Source organism: Lactuca sativa, chromosome 9, assembly GCF_002870075.4.
Source record: "Lactuca sativa cultivar Salinas chromosome 9, Lsat_Salinas_v11, whole genome shotgun sequence".
NCBI classification, from domain to species: Eukaryota; Viridiplantae; Streptophyta; class Magnoliopsida; order Asterales; family Asteraceae; genus Lactuca; species Lactuca sativa.
This window is the reverse complement of record NC_056631.2, coordinates 31,332,313-31,352,542: the sequence shown is the minus strand read 5'-3', so window position 1 is coordinate 31,352,542 and position 20,230 is coordinate 31,332,313. Positions and strand designations below refer to the sequence as shown.

General features: G+C 35.1%; 1 protein-coding gene across 1 annotated transcript; it reads right to left on the bottom strand.

The window, feature by feature from the left end:
- Positions 1-7,764: 7,764 nt before the first annotated feature.
- LOC111878673 (uncharacterized mitochondrial protein AtMg00810-like) lies at positions 7,765-9,281 on the bottom strand. The gene is made up of 3 exons (XM_023875189.1): positions 9,248-9,281; positions 8,929-9,092; positions 7,765-8,322 (listed from the first exon to the last, which is right to left on the bottom strand). The coding sequence occupies exons 1-3, from the start codon at positions 9,279-9,281 to the stop codon at positions 7,765-7,767; spliced, it is 756 nt and encodes a 251-aa protein (XP_023730957.1).
- Between the last annotated feature and the right edge of the window lie 10,949 nt (positions 9,282-20,230).

The following is a 20,230-nucleotide window of genomic DNA, read 5'->3' as shown; positions in this document are numbered from 1 at the left end:
GCATCAAATGCACAAGTTTCATAAGAGGTGCCAATTCAGCTTTCAAATTCGAATCCAGAGAGGAAAACATCTTTGAAAGAGACTCCTAAGAAACCAAAGATAGAGAAGTAACATTAAGGTTTGAAAAGGATTCCTTCAAACTCCCCAAAAACTCTTCCAATGTATCAAACACTTTGGAACCAGATTCTGACTTCGAATCAACCTTTACGATAAGAGAATTATAAAACTCCACAACCTTCCTAACCGCATTAACAATTACATGAACCTTAGAATGAAGAGTTGAGTAATTCTAATCAAGTTTTGAAATCTCCTTTGACATTTTGGTTTTGATTTCCTCAACTTGTAGAGTAACCGCCTTCTCTACTTTTTGAACTTCTTCAACAAACAAATGATGTTTTTATTTAGCAACTTCCCTCAAATCCTTAACCTCAGATTGAAAGTTATATGTCTGACACTTCAAACGTTGTTCAAATTTTGATTCAGTCTGTTCCATGACCATTTTCAACCGATGTTCTTGGGCTTTAAGTAAAACATCAACTTCAATCCCAGAAACGGTGTTTCGAATCCCAGTGTCAGCCTAGATCTGACTTAAGGAATTCAGCTTTTGATTCAAAATCTTGAACTGCTTCCTGACATAAGCATATGATCAGGAATAGTTTCTTCCTCAGAGTCGAACTGTATGTCAGCAAATGAAACCATGACTTCGTCTTCATCTTGGTTAGGAATAGATGTATCACCTTTGGTAGATTGAGAAAGGAAAAGAGAAGTAATCGGTTGATTCATAATATTGTTGAAGGTGGATGAAAAAGTAGAAGCTGGTAACAAAATAGGAGTTGGAGTAACAAATGGTGGTAGTGAAATAGAAGTGTCGATTTATGGTGGTTTGAATGGTAGAGGAAAGAATAATTGAAATGGGAACAAATGATATTATGACAAGAGGATTAACTTATGCTTTGAATTTCGACATCCCAACACCCATGTTGACATTTGTGTCCATATTAGATATATTCACGGGGATGCCTGAAGTTCGAACCTCCTCCGAAACGAATTTAGCAATCAAGACTTTGGGTGGTATGACTGTAGTCTGCTAATGGATGGAAAGATTTGAAGAATCACCCAAATTAGTAGATGTGCCCACATTAGATGGTTTCACATAGCCACTAAGACTTCCAGTCTCCTCGAAATTCATTTCAAAGCGGAGACTGATCACTATCATCTTCGAAGTATGTTTCTACCACAACCTCATCAAGAGGATCTTGCAATGTCTTTTGCTTTTTCTTGATCTTCATTATCATTGCATGGGCTCTTCTTTTCTCTGAAGCCAGGGAAACATGAGCATGAATTTCACAAATGACCACACCCTTTTGACTTAGTTGTGGTTTGCGAATCCTCTTTACTTTCGAAGCTGAAAGCTCATTTGGTGACGAAAGAGACTTCTCAAGAACGTGTTCGATAATAGGCCTCCATTCTGGTGAATGTCGAGGTCTATGTGTTGGCTTCTTCTTCCTCTTGAGAACACCTATTTTTGATGGCATTACTTCTTTTTGAACATCCTGAACAACAGGTTCTTTGATAGGCTTCGTAACCTCCTTCTCTACTTCCTCAGGTACAAATTTAGGTTTTTCAACGTTTGTGGGTTTCTTGGAATGTATCCCACGTTTCGAAGTGCCTTCAATCCCCTTTGGAAACAAAACCCCTATTTCGACATCATGGTTAATTGTTGAAAGGTAGGCAACAACAACATGATGCGTCAGATCCACCTTTTGAAGCATGGCATCCGAAATGCGTGCAACAGAAGGAAATATTTCTAAGTCATCTTCAACAGTCTTCGGATGTTGATAGATGGTAAATTCTGCTTTTGGAACATCCAAGGGAACAAGAATCCCTTCCCTCACATATACATCTTGAAGAATGAGACTCCAGTATCGAGCACATGAAACTCCATTGGCAACATTTGTATGAGAGATACCATTTCTGAACTTTTCCCATAGCTGTGAAACATAGTCCACATTCAAGTCATAGTATAACCCAATAATTAGGGCATAGATTTCCAACTTAGCTTTATCAAGCCCAACACTTCGCCCTATGAGGCATCAAAGAAAAATACCATAAAGAAAATTCCAAACACGAGGCATAGAAGACTTCTTGAATTGACTTATGCTGGTAAGAAGAGGCTGATGACCAATCTTGTTGAACATATGGATCACTTGATCATTGGTTACTTCATAAAATGTACCATTGTTGGGAAGTTTTATGATTTGGGCAAAGTGTTTCTTAGAGAGATTGTACTTATTATCATTCGTGAGTTGGAAGGTGACAATCTTGGAAGTTTTGTTGAACGTTGTAGTAGAACCAGCCAAAGATAACCAGGCCTTTGGCACAGAAAAAGAAGCAGTCATCACCGTGGAAAGCACAAAGTGATTAAGAGTTACTATCACCATTTGTAACTCTTCTGGGTATTTTGAAACGTCTGGTTGATGTCGGTTTATTTGAACTCTGGATCTTCACCAAAGATTGACATGTGGCTTCATCAGTGGTTTGGGATGGATCAACATGAACATCGGTTGCCGCCATTGTTAGGGTTTGAAGGTTTGAGTGAAAAGATAAGTATAGATAAAGAGAATTTGGGGAAAATCTACAACTATGATGCGTAAATTTTGAATGTGTGACACCTAAAATCCTTTTATACTTAGTACACAAGTTGAATTTGAAGCAATTATCAATAAAATCTTGCCACATCCTAGGAAAATGGACCAGTTGCCGTAAAATTCGCCATGTCTAAAAAGTTATGAGCACTTTTTCCTTGAAAATTGTGGAGCAACCAATCATCACATTAATCAATCGTTTCGCTTGCCCCAATGGAATAAGAACCGTTACTGAACCATTGTTTCGAGGCAGGGCTCATTTGCTTTTGGGATAAGAAACGAAATCATAGCCAGACTTTCAAAATCTAGGTTTAAGTTGGTAGTACCCAAGACCTCAAGGATTTCTTGTGCAAATGTGTGCCAAGGAAATAGTAGGAACCAAAGTAAAAAACAAATGTGCGAATAGTGACATCAAATAAACATTCGATGTAAAAGCAGATGGATCTAGAGATGCACAAACCTTAGATCCGATCCGATCTGATCTGGATCCGAATCCAATCCGATTCTGTGATGTCAAAGCAAATCCGAATTGAGCCTTGATCCGATCCGGTTTCAAATCAGTTTTGACCGGTTTTTCCTCCCCCGAGTCTGAATCGGTTTAATCCGATCCGGTTTGGATCCGATCCGATCCGAAATCTGATCCGATTTTTTCCATTAAAAAAACATTTTTTGGAACTTATATATAACACAAATTGCATCAAACGTCGAATTAGAAAGAGTTTTCAAACTAGTTAACTAATAATAATAATAATGAATTGGCGTTATAACATTTAGCCAAATAGAAATAGTTTTTGTGGTCTTCCACTTCTTGTCGCCTTCACTAAAATATTCTTCAACCGCCACACAAATAGTTAGGGGTCATATCAATAGCATATTCTTCATCTTTGTCTTCGTCTTCGTCTTCATCGTCATCGTCTTCGTCTTACGGCGGTGTTGATAAGCATTGTGCATATTCTTCATCCATGATCTCCGGTTCAACATTTTGAGCTAGTGGGCCTTCTAGTGATGCCAAGTGTTGTATACGTTCCACCGAATCCAAGTAATCCTTCAAGAAAATGCAAACCTATACTACAACTGGGGTAAGATTCGTCCTAAACTTTGATAAAACTCTACCACTAAAAGAAAAAGCGGATTCTGAAGTTATCGTGGAACCTTGGACGGTTATTAAATTGCGGGCCATAATGGAGAGAATAGGAAATTGTGCTTCCTTTTCTCTCCACCAAGCCAAAAGATTCAAAATTTTAAATTGTGGTGCACTCATGAATTTTAAAAAGTTTGACCCCATATAAATTACAAGTTTGCTACTAGGGGTTAATGTGCGTGCTCTTTTGTTTTGTTCCTCCAAAAGGTAGTTATAGAGGTCGATATGAAAATCCGTTCGACCCCCACCACTACCTGATGCACCACTAGTAGAGTTGGTTACACTTGCAGAAGTGTTTGACATATTTCCATATTTTGTAGTGTAAATGTCAAACAAATTAGTAAAAGTATTATAAAAAGTGTGTATTTGGTTACGGATGTAGTTTGAGTCATCTTTGTGCAAATTTAAAGGCATAGAAATTTTGGTAATCAAAGCCTCTACACCCGTAACATTGATACATGGGTTTAATGCCGTGGCGCAAGTAAAAAGTGGTGGCATTTCTTTGAAATATTTGACTAGTTTTGTCTCATTGTTCTCGTAACTAAAACAAATATTTCACTTCTTTGTTCAAAACGCTCCAATTGTGTGGATATCAACCATAATTCATTTAGTAACAACGGACTTGTAGGGTAATACACGCCCGATAAAAAAGTGGTTGATTGTTTAAAAAGTTTTAACATTTCCACAAACTCTTCCATCAAATCCCAATCAAAATCCGAAACCGGGTTTTTTTTCCTTTTGAAATTGTGTCGTAAAATAATTGCAAAGTGATTCTTTGACGTGTTAAACTTTCAAACATCATACACGTCGAACTCCGTCTAGTGTCAACATCCCAATGAGGACTATATGGAGTTACGCTAATGAAAATGGCAAACTCTCGATATTTTTCCATTGTAGCTTTATTTTATCCAAAAACTCCAGTTAACACAGTTTTGAATTTTTCAATCGTTGAATCTATAATTTTTAAACCATCTTGTACCACAAGATTAATAATGTGACAAACACATCTAGTATTAAAAAACAAGCCATCCAAAATAGGTTTATATTTTGCAATTCATCTTTTTGCGGCGGCGGTATTGTTACTTGCATTGTCAAACGAAATAAAGAAGATTTTTTCGCGTAAATTATAAGTCTCTATAACGCTTACTAAAATTGCAATTAATCGTGCCCTCATGTGAGGATGCACAAAAAGTTCAAAAGCAATAACTCGTTTGTTCATTACCCAAGTAGAGGGATCTATCCAATGCGTCGTGATGGCAAGATAGCTTTTGGGACAACTTCTGGTGGAGGACCAAACATCACAAGTTAAAGAAACACCGGTTTTTATATTTTAAAATCCCAATTGCATATCTTTTTTGGCTATATCCCAATACTTTAAAGCATCACGTCTAAGAGAAGTGCGACTTCCTTGCCGGTATTGTGGTTGCAATTTTTCCCGCAAAATCCTTGTTAACCATGGGTTGTCGAAGTGGTTGAAAGGCAAGCTCTCTTGAATCACAAACTTGCAAAAGCTTTCACGAATGTCATCACTATTGTAAATAAAGATCGACCCGTTGGGAGTAATATTTGGTTGATCCGGATCGCCTTGACCTTTTACAACCGGACAAGTTTTTGTTGTATGACTCCTCAACGAACTATTGCCATCTTTTCCCAAAAACATCCTGCATTGCTTGCACTTTTCTTTTTCCTTCCCGTTCGACAACAAACACAAATCATAATATTCCCACACTTCTTTATTCCGAGAGGTTGGTAAGATTTTAATCATCGTTGCATCCGAATCTTGACCCACAGTAGAATTTCTCGAACTCATTTTTTGGAGGATTATGAAAATAGAAGTATAAAGTAGTAGAAATTTGTGTAAACTGGAAATGTAGCAAATGGATGTATTTATATGTGTTTAGAAGGGCCAAAAAGTCAAAAAAAAAAAAAGTCAAACTAGCCATTTTTAGGCGTTCCAATGGCTACAAAAAAATTGAAAATGCCCGTTTTCTAACATTCACAATAAAAAACCGGTTTGGATCCGACTTAGGAACTACTTTGAGGGGAATCCGGTTTATGATCCGGGCTCGAATCCAAAATAAGGTCTGAAGCTTCAATCCGGTTTGAATCTGGTCACTGGATTAATTCGAACCGGTTCGGTCAAAACCAGTTTTGACTAAATCCAATTTCCGGATCGGATCGGATCCTACACCCGAATCTGGTTTGAGTATGCATCTCTAGATGGATCCCATGCAAAGATCACTTCATTCTATATCAAGAGAGATATCAAACTGCTTATATGGTATCCCGTGAAATACAATCAAATATTCATAAAAGAAGATCAAAGGGCTTCTTTTAGATAGGCTTCGAAGGTATGCTCAATTTTGTTCATGATCACAACTTAACATAAGTGTGGATTCAATGATCAAAATTACTTGTATGACCGGTATAGTCAGTGACAAGCAAAGGTAAGATAAAATTCTAAAGTGACAAGAATTCGAACTGATATTCAACCGAAAATAATATTCCAAAAATTAATAACTAGATCTTTTATGGTAAAATTGTATTGGTTAAAGACCATTTATCAAGATCACGCAAAAGAAGAGGAATACAATTTTGAATATTAAAGAAAGGTACGGAAACAAATGTTTCATCAAAATCTTGAACTCAAAGTTCACTGACAATTCCTTTATAAGTTATAAATTTTGGGTTTCACTATCATCACGGACTCATGAATCAAGATCATTAACACAAACTTGTGCAATATCTACATTCTGATTGGTTATTACCATAGATATCGAGGATACACAAGTGAGGTGTGTGAATCGTGAAGAATTTACTTGATGAACAATATTGGTGAAGAAACATCATGTATCTCTGTGAGTGATAAGGACTAACCAGAAATATCTTAACTCAATATGAGAAGAGAAAGATAGCTTATCAACTAATGCGAATATAGCCTAATTGGGAAGAAACCCTCATAGTGAGTGATCCATTAAGGCTTCGAAAAACATAGAGTCTATGAGGCTTAGGTCGAAATATAACAAAATGCTTCTAGGCACACCTAACTAGTGCAAAGATTCGAAGTGATACCTTCCCCAATGCCACAAAGCAATAGCCACCATAATATGTCGATTGACAACTACGTAAACAATTAGTAAACACACAAAACTTAAAGAAAATATTTTTGAATTTTTGTTTTTGAAATTTAAAGACAAAAGAAACAAAAAAAAATATTTTTGGAATTTTATAGTTTTTGAAAAAACAACAATAAAAAAATCTTTTTGGTATTTTTGATTTTATAAAAACACTAGGAAAAACAAAAAAACTAATAAAAATGTTACCAGACAAATGAAATGAAAGTTATCAGCATTGAGACATCAAACTTTGAAACATCAGGTCTACTCAGACAATGAAGTGTTTATTTAATCATTCAGATAGATGTCGAATACGAAGCACATCGAACACTAAATAGTGAACAGTAACTTCTGGATCATTCAACGATGCTTCAATTTTTCTTTATTTCATGATGAAGTTAAACTTAGAACAGCAGTTGCATCCATCATTCCTAATCCAGACAAGATCCTGAGAAAAGACTTTTCATCCCAAAAGGTTTGGTAAAGATATCAGCTAGTTGATCTGTTGTTTTCACAAAGTGAACCTCGATATTTCCACCCTCGATATGATCCTTGATGAAATGATATTGAAGTGCTATATGCTTGGTCTTCGAATGTTGCACTGGATTATGGCAATTCGTATGGAACTTTGTGAATCGCAATATAAAGGTATCTTTTTAATGTTGATTGCATAATCACGAAGTTGACTTTGTATCCAAATGACATGAGAAGTGCAAGCTGCATCAACAACATATTATGCTTCTGGTGTGGAAATCAAAAACACAAGTTTGTTTCTTTGTATCCAGATGACTTGAGAAGTGCAAGTTGTATCAACAACATATTACGCTTCTGTTGTGGAAATCAAAACACCACTAGTGCTTTTTCAGTAATGATGACATCCACCAAGATCTGCATCAGAAAACACTTGAATGGAAAATCTTGTTTTCGAAGGGTACCATAAACCAAACAAAACCGTCCCTTTGAGATAGCGAAAAGTATTCTTTACACCTGTTAGATGGGGTACCCTGGGATTTGACTGATACACGGCACAATTACAAACAACAAATATAATGTCATGTCTATTAGCAGTTAAGTATAGTAACGAACCGATCATGCTCGTGTACAAAGTAATATCGACAACATTCTTATCCAACAAAGTGCCTAAGCGTGTGCCGACTGCCATTGGTGCTGGCAATTTCGAACTATTCATCAAGCCAAACTTCTCGAGCAGATTTCGAGAATACTTCTCTGGATTTATGAAAATTCCATCTTTACTTTGACGAATATTCAATCCCAGAAAATTATTAATCTTACCCATCATACTCATCTTGAATTGATTTTTCATCATATGTTCAAATTCACTAGACAATGAAGGGTTAGTCGAACCAAAAATAATATCATCGACGTAAATTTGAACAAGCATCAAGTAATCCCCCACTTTCTTTTGAAATAGAGTGGGTCAACAGATACTTGTTTAAATTTCGAGAGTTTCAAGAAATTGGTAAGAGTTCCATACCAAGCTCAAGGTGCTTGTTTTGATCCATAGACAACTTTATCGAGAATATAGAAATGATTAGGGTATTTATTATTTACGAAACCTGGTCGTTGTTCAACACACACAATCTCTTCTAATACTCCATTGAGAATAGCCCACTTGACATCCATCTAATAAACATCGAAGTCTTTATGTGCTGCATAAGCATGAAATATTCGAACAACCTCGAGTCTCATGACAGGGGCAAAGGTTTCATCATAGTCAATACCTTCTTGTTGTGAATATCCCTTAATAACTAACCTTGCTTTATTTCGAACCACATTTCCATCTTTGTCAGTTTTATTTTTAAAAATCCATTTTAAGCCTATAACTGATACATCATTAGATTTTGGAACTAGTCTCCAAACTTTTTTTTTCTTTCGAATTCAGCAAGTTCAGATTGCATGGAAACAATCCAATCAGGATCTTCCAAAGCAGCCTTGACTGCTATCGGTTCTATTTTCAAGATAAAAAAACATTAAACATGCAGAATTGTTGATGTACATTAAGTACCTCATTTTTAGCACAAAGCTGAGCTCTGGTCAACACTCCAGCTTGAGGATCACCAAGAACTTGTTCTTTGGGATGATTTCGTTTCCATCTGTACAGAGGTGGATACGCAGGATCGAAATCCAAAGGTGCATCTTCGAACATATCATCTGGTTCAAAACCTTCACCTGAATTAGACACATTATCAGACACCTCATGAAAAACATTTGTTTTTCCATGTGAATTATGAGGTATATATCCATTTTGCTCCCCTAGACAATTGGATTGATATGTTGATGCTCCCCCTCGACAGTTGGATTAGTATTTTGATGCTCCCCCTCACCACCAACATTCAAATTCAAATGCTTCTCCTCCATTTGATCACCCTGTAAACCTTAGTGACTTTCAACATGTATTGGAGAGTTTGTTGTAGAGTGTAAATCAACATCGTCTTGAGTTATTGTTGACCTATTAGAATGTTTCAATGCTTTAGGCATCTGATTATCATCAGCATGAATTTCTGCATCTATTGCCCTAGATCTGCTAGAAAACAAGTTATAGGCTATATATTTCTTCCATCATAGGGCTAGAGGCAACGAAGAAGCGCTATCAGATGAGATTGGACCTATATAGACTAGGGGAAAGAAAGTCTTGGGGTTCCCTAAAATAGAGTGAGAACTAGCCCTTTGAGGAGCTCTCTAAGTTGTCTAACTGTCAGTAACACCAAAAATTAATTCATAATCAAAATCAAAAGAATTGGTAATTTTTTACTCATCATTCGTTTTTGAGAGAATTGGATTTTGTTCAAAAGTCTTTTCGACACGCTTAACATAGTAATCATCAAAACATAGATTGAAAGTTTCTTTAATCTTCCTTGTTCGCTTGTTTAGCACCTGATATGCTACTGAATTGATCGAATATCTGAAAAATATCCCCTCATCAACTTTGGACTGAAATTTTGAAAGGTTATCTTTGAGATTCATGATAAAACATATGCAACCAAAAACATGGAAAAATTTCACTTTTGGTTTGCGATTGTTAATGATTTCATAAGGGGTGATATTAAAACGACGGAGAATAAATGATCGATTTTGAGTGAAACATGTTGTCGAAACCGCTTCTACCCTGAGATATTGGGGTATATTCGCATAGGTAAGCATAGTCCTTGTTGCTTCGCATAGTGACATGTTTCTCCATTCAACAATACCATTTTGTTTAGGTGTGCAAGGAGACGAAAAATTATGTGTTATCCCTTGATCAGTCAAAAACGAATCAAGAACATGATTCTTGAATTCTGATCCATTGCCATTTTTTATTTTTCTGACTTTCTTCCTCAAACTAAGTTAAATATGCTTGATGAAATCAATCATTACTTGAGTTGTTTCAGACTTCTGACGAAGAAAGAAAACCCATGTAAACCATGAAAAATCATCAACAATAACAAAGATGTACCTCTTCTTGTTGAGAGTCTCAACAGTCGAAGGTCCACAAAGGTCAATGTGAAGAAGTTCCAAAGGTTTTATGATCTTCGAATCGATGACTATTGGATTACCTTGACGGTGTTGCTTCCCCTGTTCTCATGCTGCACATAAAGAATCATTATTAAATTTTAAAATGGGTAAGCCTTGAACAAGATCATTTACCACCAATTTGTTTATATTTTTGAAATTCAGATGAGATAGTCTTCGATGCCATAGCCTACTCAAATCTAATGATGCTTTCGAAAAGTAAGCAAACAGAGGGTACTCCAACTATAGGCTTGATGTCGAGAGTGAACATATCACCTTTTCTTTTATACTTGAGCAAAACTTCTTTGGTTTCTTTGCTCGAAATCACACTACATTCCTCATCGAAGACCACTTGATTACCAGTGCCCACAACAAGTTGTGAAACATTTACTAAGTTATGTTTAATACCTTCGACATATGCCACTCGATTGACTATGAACTTGCCATTTGTGACTTTTCCATAGCCTTTAACCTTGAATTTCTGATTATTTCCAAATTTTACAACACCAAAATTTTCTAAACTTCGATAATCTCGTAAATTTTCCTTTCGTCCTCTCATGTGACGAGAGCAACCACTGTCGATATACCAGTGTTTATCGTATTGCTCTTTACTTACCACCTACGATCAATTAAAGAATTTACATCCCCCAAGGATTTTTGGGTCCTTGGAGATTAGAATGAAATGCATTACGAAACGATGAACCTAACACCTAATTCCGAACCTTTTATTTCAAACTATCAATCAAGTCAACTTCTATGGACGTTGGTATCAAAATGAAATTATTCATCGGTTTAGGTTCGACACTGACTTTCCCTTAATATTCAATAGTTCGTTTTAGTTTAACTTTTGCTTTGGGAACAACTTTCCACTATCGAACAGAAGGATTTGACTCCTTTGATGAAGAAGTACCAGTTAGGGAATCATATAAGTAACATTCATAGGCATACTTGATTTCTTCTTAAGAAAACTTCCTTGATCGGTATGACATTCCTTTTCCTTCAAGCCAATTATTAATATTCTTTGAATCCGTTTTCCCTTTTACAAATGAAGGTTTGACTAGTTTTTTCGAAACAGGATTGGGAAAGTGAGGTGGTTTGGGTTTAAATGGTCCGTGTCTCTTGTCTTTAACATCCAACTTTGTAAAATCTCCTTTTGGAAATGATTGTTTTGCATGGTTTAGAAAAAGTTTGTTATCATTGACAGATGTTCGATTACTAACTTGTTGTCCATTTATTAATCGTTTTTGATTTTGAAATTGATGAAAATTTCTTTGTTCATTTTGTTTAACACCATTTCTATGAAAATTGTTTTGTGAAAACCTTGCATTGTGATGATTAGGAACAAAATTCCTTTGTTGTTGGTTTTGAACAAAATTCTTATTTCTTGGTTTTTGAAAATTCGATGTTTGAATTGATTTAGAAACTTTCGAATGACTTTTTAATAAATCATTTTGTTTTTGAGTAGGTTTGTTCTGAACAAAAGACTTATTTTGTAGAGAAGTCTTAATTTGTTCAGTTGTTTTATGATCAGACGATTTTTGAACAAATTTCTTTGGTTTCTTAAAAGACTTTTTATTTTTCCAAAAAACTTTGTTTCGAGCTTTCAACATCGAAATTCCTTCTTCTTTTCAAATCTTTTGAATTTGTTCATAGAAAATTTGAGCTTTTGAGTTTTGATTTTGAAAAACTGGTTCCTTTGATGGTTCAACGACATTTACTTTTTCTTTCTTAACTTCCCAATTTTGTTTTGGTTTTTGCCTTTGAAAAGTGGAAGAGTTCTTGTTAAGAGTATTCTCAACCGTGCTTTGGTTTGAGAAAAACCCTTCTTTCGAAGCTCCTTTGTTATCTTCGTCAATAATTTTGTTGATCTCAGGATTCACTTTATCTCCATTGCCTGTGGTGACAAACACCTGATTTGTATACACCACATCATCGGTACATTTGACATTTGGATAAACAACTGAGTTCAATTCGAGATAATGAAGACCTTTTTCCTTCATCACTTTTTCGAATTTTTCTATTAAACATGATCAACAACAACTCTGGGAATAGTTGTTTCGATTGGAATGTCTTTGTTATCATTTTCATTATCAGTTTGGCTATCTTCGACAATCATACGATCATAGTCATGAACTTTCAAAGTTGAGGGTTGATCAGTGTTAACCTTTTCCAATGAATCATTACAAATTTATTTACCCTTAGCCATAGAAGTGACAATAATGACAAATAACTGAGAAAAATCAACAACTTCTTCTTCCTCAATTTCATTGATATTGTCAAAATCATCTTCAATATCAGTAAAAATTATGTTGAGAGTTAGATGTCGAATTCTCAGTCTTCTTCAAAATCTTTATTTTTCAGTTTTGGTCAATGCCTCATTCACAATATGAACCAAATCCTTAGCATTTAAACATTCATCTATTTTAATAATACCATATGCATATGAATCATTTAGGACCTTGTCAAATTCAGAAATCTTCTTCCCACAGTCATAGGATGTTGAATCTATTTTCTCCCTTTCGAATTTCAAAAAGGGGAAAAAGTTTCCTATGTTGTTCCTTACATATGTCAAAGGAATGATGTAAAGCAGTCAATTTAGCAAACAATATTTTAGCCGAATTACAATAGATGTTATGCTGTTTTAACAAAACACAATTACCCAATCACATCTTATCCCTATCAGAAGGTTGTCTATTATACTCTTCTTCGACTCCAACTGTTTTTGTGTTTCTAGCTGTAAATATTTTGATTTTTCAGCGTCACTACTAACAAAGATAAGCAAGTAATTAACATAAGTAATAGTATCATCAAAAGCAGACTAAACAGTTGCATATGAACTAGAAGAAATATTAAAGGATTAAAGAAGAGAACGTACCTTCGAAGTCAGTGGAGATTTGTGTGCTCCAGTAGAAATGAAGCACTTTCTTTTTACTTTCTGCTCATCTTGACTTCCCTCTTTATATTTTTAGATTAGGTGTCTAAGCCCATAACTATAATTGGTATGGACTTGATTTGATAGTAGCATGGTTCTTTTAGGTTGCCTTCACACTGGCAACTACACAAGATGACTATTGGAGAGAGAGATCGAGTTTATTATTTGAAATAATAAATGGGTACATAAAATGATTGATTAATATATTATATGAATAATATATTAATTAAATATCATATTATTAATTAGTATTTAATCAGAAATTAATTTGGAATTAATTTCAGGATTAAAGGAACTGATTAAAAGTGCATGGGATGTTTTGCAATTATTTGATAGTTGTGGTTTTAGGCCATTGGATCACCCTTATTGGGGAGGGCCGAAAATTCCTAAAAGGTTCTAGAGATTTTTGTCCAAGCCCTAAGGTAAGGGATTCCATGGACTTGCTTAGGCCCTAAGCTAAGGGATTACGGTTTCTACCTCAAAACCCCAGCTACCCTCAAGTATAAATAGAGCCCCTTAGCCTATTGAATTCGAGAACCTCATTGAAACCCTAGAATAGCAAAATTTATGAGCAATTGACTCCTCTCTCTCTCCTCTCTCTCATATTTATCCTCTTTCCCTAGTGTGTTTGTGAGCCATTAGAGGTACTACACTTGTGGTACTTTTTCTCAAAAGCAAGGATCTTCAAGAATTGGTTATTATTACTATATAGAAACAAAGGTATGTGTTTTCATCTTTCTTATGTAGATTTCGAAATATTAGATGCATATTAAGGTTTTCTATTTTGTGTTCAATGCTTTTATGTCTAATAGAGAAAACATAGATCCAATCTAGGGTTGCATGCACAAATAGGATTGTTTGTATAAAATCCATCAGTGGTATCAGAGCATTTGGTTTTGTTTTCAATTAGATTTTATACAATAGATTGAACTTGAAAAAATTAGGTTTTATGGATTTTAAACCATAGAGATTAGATTTTTCGAAATTAGGGTTTCTAAACCCTAATTTCAAAACTTTGTTAGGGTTTTTGCACCCTTTCCTTTGACCCTCATGAATTCGATTTTTAGGTTTTGCTAACCCTAGATTTTTCAAAAATGCCTTCCCCAAGATTAGATTTCAAAAATATAGGGGATAAAGGGATTAGGTTAAATTATTTATCAAGGTTTCTAATATTAAAAATTTTAAATTAAAAAGTATTAATTTCGAAAATTTTAAATAATATTAAAAACCCTAGTATTTTAATTGTTTAAAATACACCCTTATACTATATAAAATAAAAAGTCTAACATTATATATGTATAAAAAAAACCAGTCTTACCGTTAGTAGGTCTCATTCACGAAGTTAGTCTATAAGGGGTGTTTAAGGAATCGACCTATAAAATGACCGTCATTGGGTATCCATTCTTACGCACCACACTCTTGACTATTGGAGGATCGTTAGTCGAACGGGTAAGATAGGACATTAAATCCTCATTAATAAGTATAATGAAAAATATAAAGTAGCTAAATGTTTTATAAATTCCCAATCTTAGTTACTTTAGGAAAATGTGAATTTGATGCTAATCCATGAAATTGCACATTGCACTTTGCCAAGTCGTTAATGGAGCGTGTGTGGTTAACCGGCACACTAACTTGGACTAACAAAGGGTGGCAATGGGTAACTCAAAATTATCGTTGATTAATGGAGTGTGTGTGGTTAACCGGCATATTGATTAGGTGGTAAATGACATCGAGAGTACCAAGCTAATTTGCATGGTTATTCACACCTTGTTTGTAATCCTCGGTATCCCAGTCACAAGCTTGAAGGGCAAATCGAGATTAAACATGCCATTGAATAGTTTAATCAATCTCAAAAGATCTAGGAATTTCATTTTATAAATCCTAATTTATTTAAATTTCGTTTTTCGTGATGGAATTGGTAAATCGTCATTTACCTACCTTCACAAAAATTACAATTGGATTATGGCATCCCTTTTCTGAATTGTGAATTATTGTGTTGGGTCCTACACTTAATATTTCATTTGGGTGTTATATTATGGATTTCCTATCTAATAAAAAACTTGTCATTCTTCTTTTTAAGATGTCTGGCCCAAACAACGCTTCTTGCTCAAACTCCAACAACAACAACTCCTCGAACCCACTCTCGCTCCTGAACATTTGTAGGAGGGTCACATTTGATGGATCCAATTTTAATGATTGGATCAGAAACATCATAATGGCCTTATGTGTGACATCCCGATTTTCACGGCCAGAAAACACCGATTTGTTTATGCTTTATTTAAGAATCAGAGTACCTTTTTTATAAAATGTTGCGGAATTTGTTCCCAAAAAAACATGATAAATATGTTATCAAAGAATTTCCGAATAAATGTATTTCATTTATTTTAAAACTTTGGGATTTCATCGTCAATACAGAAAACATAAGCATAAACAGACCTTACATTCATTTACACTAGTGATTTACATCTCCTTAATCTCTCAGTGTAAAGTAGCTTCTTATCGACACCTATTATACAAATAAACTTGAGTGGATCAGGTTGGGAAACCTGGTGAGTACATAGGGTTTTCAACCCACAATAATATAATTATGTTTAATCATTAAACAATCAACCCAATTATCCATCCCCATTATCTTCTTTATTTCTTAGAGATCTATCCTAAGAATCATTTATCATTCACTCATTCATTCCTAAGGATTGTCCTAAGGAATAGGCACGAAGTCCATCGTTTGCCTAGTGACACAACTATCAATGTTATCTATTAAGCTCAAATGTCAATATTATCATTTAGGCGCAGCTTCCAGAATTACGACATTCTTTATTAGGCGCAACTGCCGATATTGTCCTTTGGGCACAGCTGCTAGGTTATGATGTTCCCTATTAGGCGCAACTGCCGATATTGTCCTTTGAGCTCAGCTGCTAGGATGTTTAGAGTACATCGTAGATCAAAACATCTACAGGTTGTGGTACAGCTACCAATGCTCATCTATAGGCTACTAAGTCCATTGCTGCCAATGTTCACCTATAGGGCACTATGTCCATAACTGCCAATGTTCCTCTATATCAGCTTTCATCCCATATCATTCATTTACCCATGTTTTACCCAACATATTTTGTTGATATAAAATACATATACAGTTTAAATCATTTAAAAACATGTAGAAGATCATTCATCTAGCATAGATATCAATGTACAGATAATATGCACACATAGCACGTAATTTATATAAAATACTTCATATCTATGTGTAACATGAAAGTAACTATGCACTCACTTTTTAAGGTGGTGATTCCGAACTCACACAACGCTTCGCTTCTATTAATTTACTTTCCTCTGACGAAACCTAGTATCATATCATTACCACTAGATTTTACTCTAATATCTACTATGACTAATTATTAGTCTTAGTATTATTATTATTATATAAGCGATAAACAATACTTTCCAACCACTATGTACAGATAAGGGCAAGACATGAAACACCGGAGGGTTGGACCATTTTGGCATTATAGCACTTCTGAAATCCAGCAACCCCATGCGGCCCTTCAAACCAGATTCTCCGTACCGCGAGTAGTTAAAAATATTATTATAACACTTTATATATATATATATTATATATATATATATATATATATATATATATATATATTATTTATAAGTTCATAATAACGATACTAAATTTAAATATAAGTTATACTTAAAGAAGGGTAAATATAACTTACTTACAAGGGGGTTTTAGCTAGGAGTCGGGCTCTGCAGGGGAAGAAGTTCTTCATTGAATCTTTCTAAGAAAGATTCTTGCAGTGCTTCAGTGCTCACCTTACTATACTAAAACTATAAAAAGAGAAGTCGAATCACGAGGGACCGAAATACTCGGGGGACAAGAAGAGAAGGACTCTTGAATCAAGAGAATGGTGCAAGAAATATGAGAGCCTAGAGGCTCTTATTTATAGTAATTGAATTTTCAAAAATTATCCTCTATAGTTACTTAATGAAATTATAGTTATTTAAACGACAAAACACCCCTTTATAACACTATTTTAATGAGTACTACGATTTTCGTTTCGGTGGCATTAGCTAAAAGTCAAACATTCTCTTCGTAGCTTTTTACGTCATACGTTCGTTGTGCGCGGCTGACTTTTATATCTTATACAAATCATATCTATTCATACAGAGTCGGATTTCGACAAAATTTATATTTTCAGGATCGAAGAGACGTGTACTTTCTCTCTCTCTCTCTCTCTCTCTCTATATATATATATATATATATATATATATATATATATATATATATGTTTTGGCGCACTTATTTTTGCAATTTATGGACGATTCGACTGATTTTTCCTATTTATATTATAATAATCATGAAACACATAATATGACGGGTTTTAAGCACTATAACAATCCTATGGTGCACATAAAACCCTAATGCTTTGGATCGAAGTTTTCTCAAGTTATACATGCAATTTTCATTTATCCAAAGCATGAACCCTAACTAGCATACAATTTACAGATTTACAACATAAAATAAGTTAGATGAATACTTCTTGGTTGTAGCTTGTAGAACTTGGCCTTTCAAGAGCTTAGTACCTCAAATGTGATAACTCAAATAAGTCACAAACACCAAGAACAATGAAGGATTATGAGAGAGAGGTTAGGAGGCACCAAAAATTGACTAGGGTTTCTTCTTGGAAGTCTTGGCCGATATTAGGAGTTTTAGGTATTACATTTATAGTGTGGAATTCCTAGGGTTTCAACTTTTTAACCCTAATTCATTCACTTAGGCCTTTAATCCAATAACTCATTTGATAGCCTTTTGGACTAACTATTCATGGACTCTCATATAGATTTAGTCCATCCCTAATCAACATGGATCATTAACCTAAACTATATGTATCACTGATTTACTTAATCAATCCATGTTAATTTAAACAGTCTCTTTTGACCACTAAATTAATTCCAACTTAATTCCTGATCAATACCAATTAGATAGTATGATTTATCAATTAATATATTATTCTTATAATATATTAATAAATCACAAATAACCTTTTTCTCAAATATCCATCCTATCAAATTGCTCTTGTGAAGGCAACCTAAAAGGACCATGCTACTATCGGGTCAAGTACATACCAATTATAGTTATGGGCTTAGACACCTAATCCAACATAATATTCACATAATTCTTCTTTATTCCGTGAAATATGTTACAATTATTGACCATAAATATTACTTTAATTGGTTAAGATTATTTATTGTAGATAATAAAAAAAATCTTTTTTAATGCTTATTATTAACTAGCCCAAATCCGCGGATGTTACATTACGTTACGAGGATAAGGAACATATTCTTGACAAGGAACTGGTCGAGATAGATGAAGCCACTGCTACACCCGAAGAAATGGATGAGTATAGGGCCAAATCCAAGGAAGCGACCAAAGTGTCGTGCATTATGGTGGCCATTATGACTCTTGAGATGCAACGGTTCTATGAGAACTTTTGGCCTTACGAGATGTGCTTGGACTTGATGGAAAAGTACCATCAAATAGCATTTCAAGAGAGGTATGAAATAGTCACCTCATTCATAACAACCAAGATGAAAGATGGAGAGCCCATCGCGACCCACCTGCAAAGAATGTAGAGGTATGTGGATCGTTAGCTAAAGTTGAATGTCAACTTTGATGAAGAGATGACTATAGACATATTCTTGCACTCTTTGCCTCCCTGCTATGATCAGTTCAAGATTGACTTATCATATAAGCAAAGAGGAAGTCACCTTGAGCAAACTTCAAGGTTTGTTAAGAACTGTTGAAAGTGGATTAAAAGGAAAAAGTGTAGAATCCACTCCTCCTGCTACCCTAGTCCTGACTATTGGACATGGAAAGGGGAAAAGTAGGAAAGCTCCCTCAAAGAACTGGAAGGTAAAGTCTCATGATTGATCTTCTTCTAGTGGATCCAAAGGTAAAACCATTTCTTCCCCTCCCTCCTCTGATCCAAAAGGAGCAACGTGTTTCTACTGCCATTAAAAAAGGGGCATTAGAAACAAAGCTGCCCGAAGTACTTATAGGACATCATGGATGGGAATATAAAGCCCACCTTTGCAGGTATTTATACTATTCTGTCTAAAAACTCATCACATGCTAGTTCTTGGGTCCTTGATATAGGATGTGTCATATGCTTCCGCCGTTGAGTCGATCATGTACGTTATGAAATGTACTCGCCCTGATGAGGCTTTTGCTTTAAGCACAGTAATTCGATATCAAGGGAATCTAGGTAGAGCTCACTGGATAGCAGTTAAGAACATTCTAAAGTATCTGCAAAGGATTAATGACTGGGTCCTTGTGCTTGGTGGTAGTGATGACTTAAGAGTCACAAGGTATAGTGACACCAACCTTCAGACCAGTAGAGATAACTTCCGTTTTCATTCGAGCTGGGTATTTACCCTAAATGGAGGAGCTGTGAATTGGAAAAGTTCCAAGCAGGAGACCGTGGCTGATTCAACGTGCGAATCAGAGTACATAGTTGCGAGCGAAGCGTCGAAAGAGACTATATGGTTGAAGAACTTCATTGGAGAGCTTGGAGTTGTACCAGCCCAAAAGGAGCCCATGGATATTTTCTAATATAATGAAGGAGCGGTTACCTTAACAAAGGAAGCAAGGGATCATGGTAGATCTAGACACATCGACAGAAAATAACACTTCATCAGACATCGGGTAGAAGAAGGACTCCTCGTTGTCAAGAGGGTATCGTCATAAGAGAACCCTACAGATCCTCTCAGAAAGGTTCTGAGTAGGATTAAGCACGTTCAGCATGCGATGAGCATTCGTCTGAAGGACAATATTAGTTTTAGTGATTAGATAGATATTTTAGAAACTTGTAATAGATAA

What these genes read in the sequence shown, in the direction of transcription:
- LOC111878673 (XM_023875189.1), bottom strand. Translation starts at nt 9,281, where the DNA reads ATGGAGGAGAAGCATTTGAATTTGAATGTTGGTG. An exon ending in TTTGAATTTGAATGTTGGTG is followed by an intron (nt 9,093 to 9,247) that starts GTGAGGGGGAGC and finishes TGTCTAATTCAG; the next exon opens with GTGAAGGTTTTGAACCAGAT. An exon ending in AGCTTTGTGCTAAAAATGAG is followed by an intron (nt 8,323 to 8,928) that starts GTACTTAATGTA and finishes CTATTTCAAAAG; the next exon opens with AAAGTGGGGGATTACTTGAT.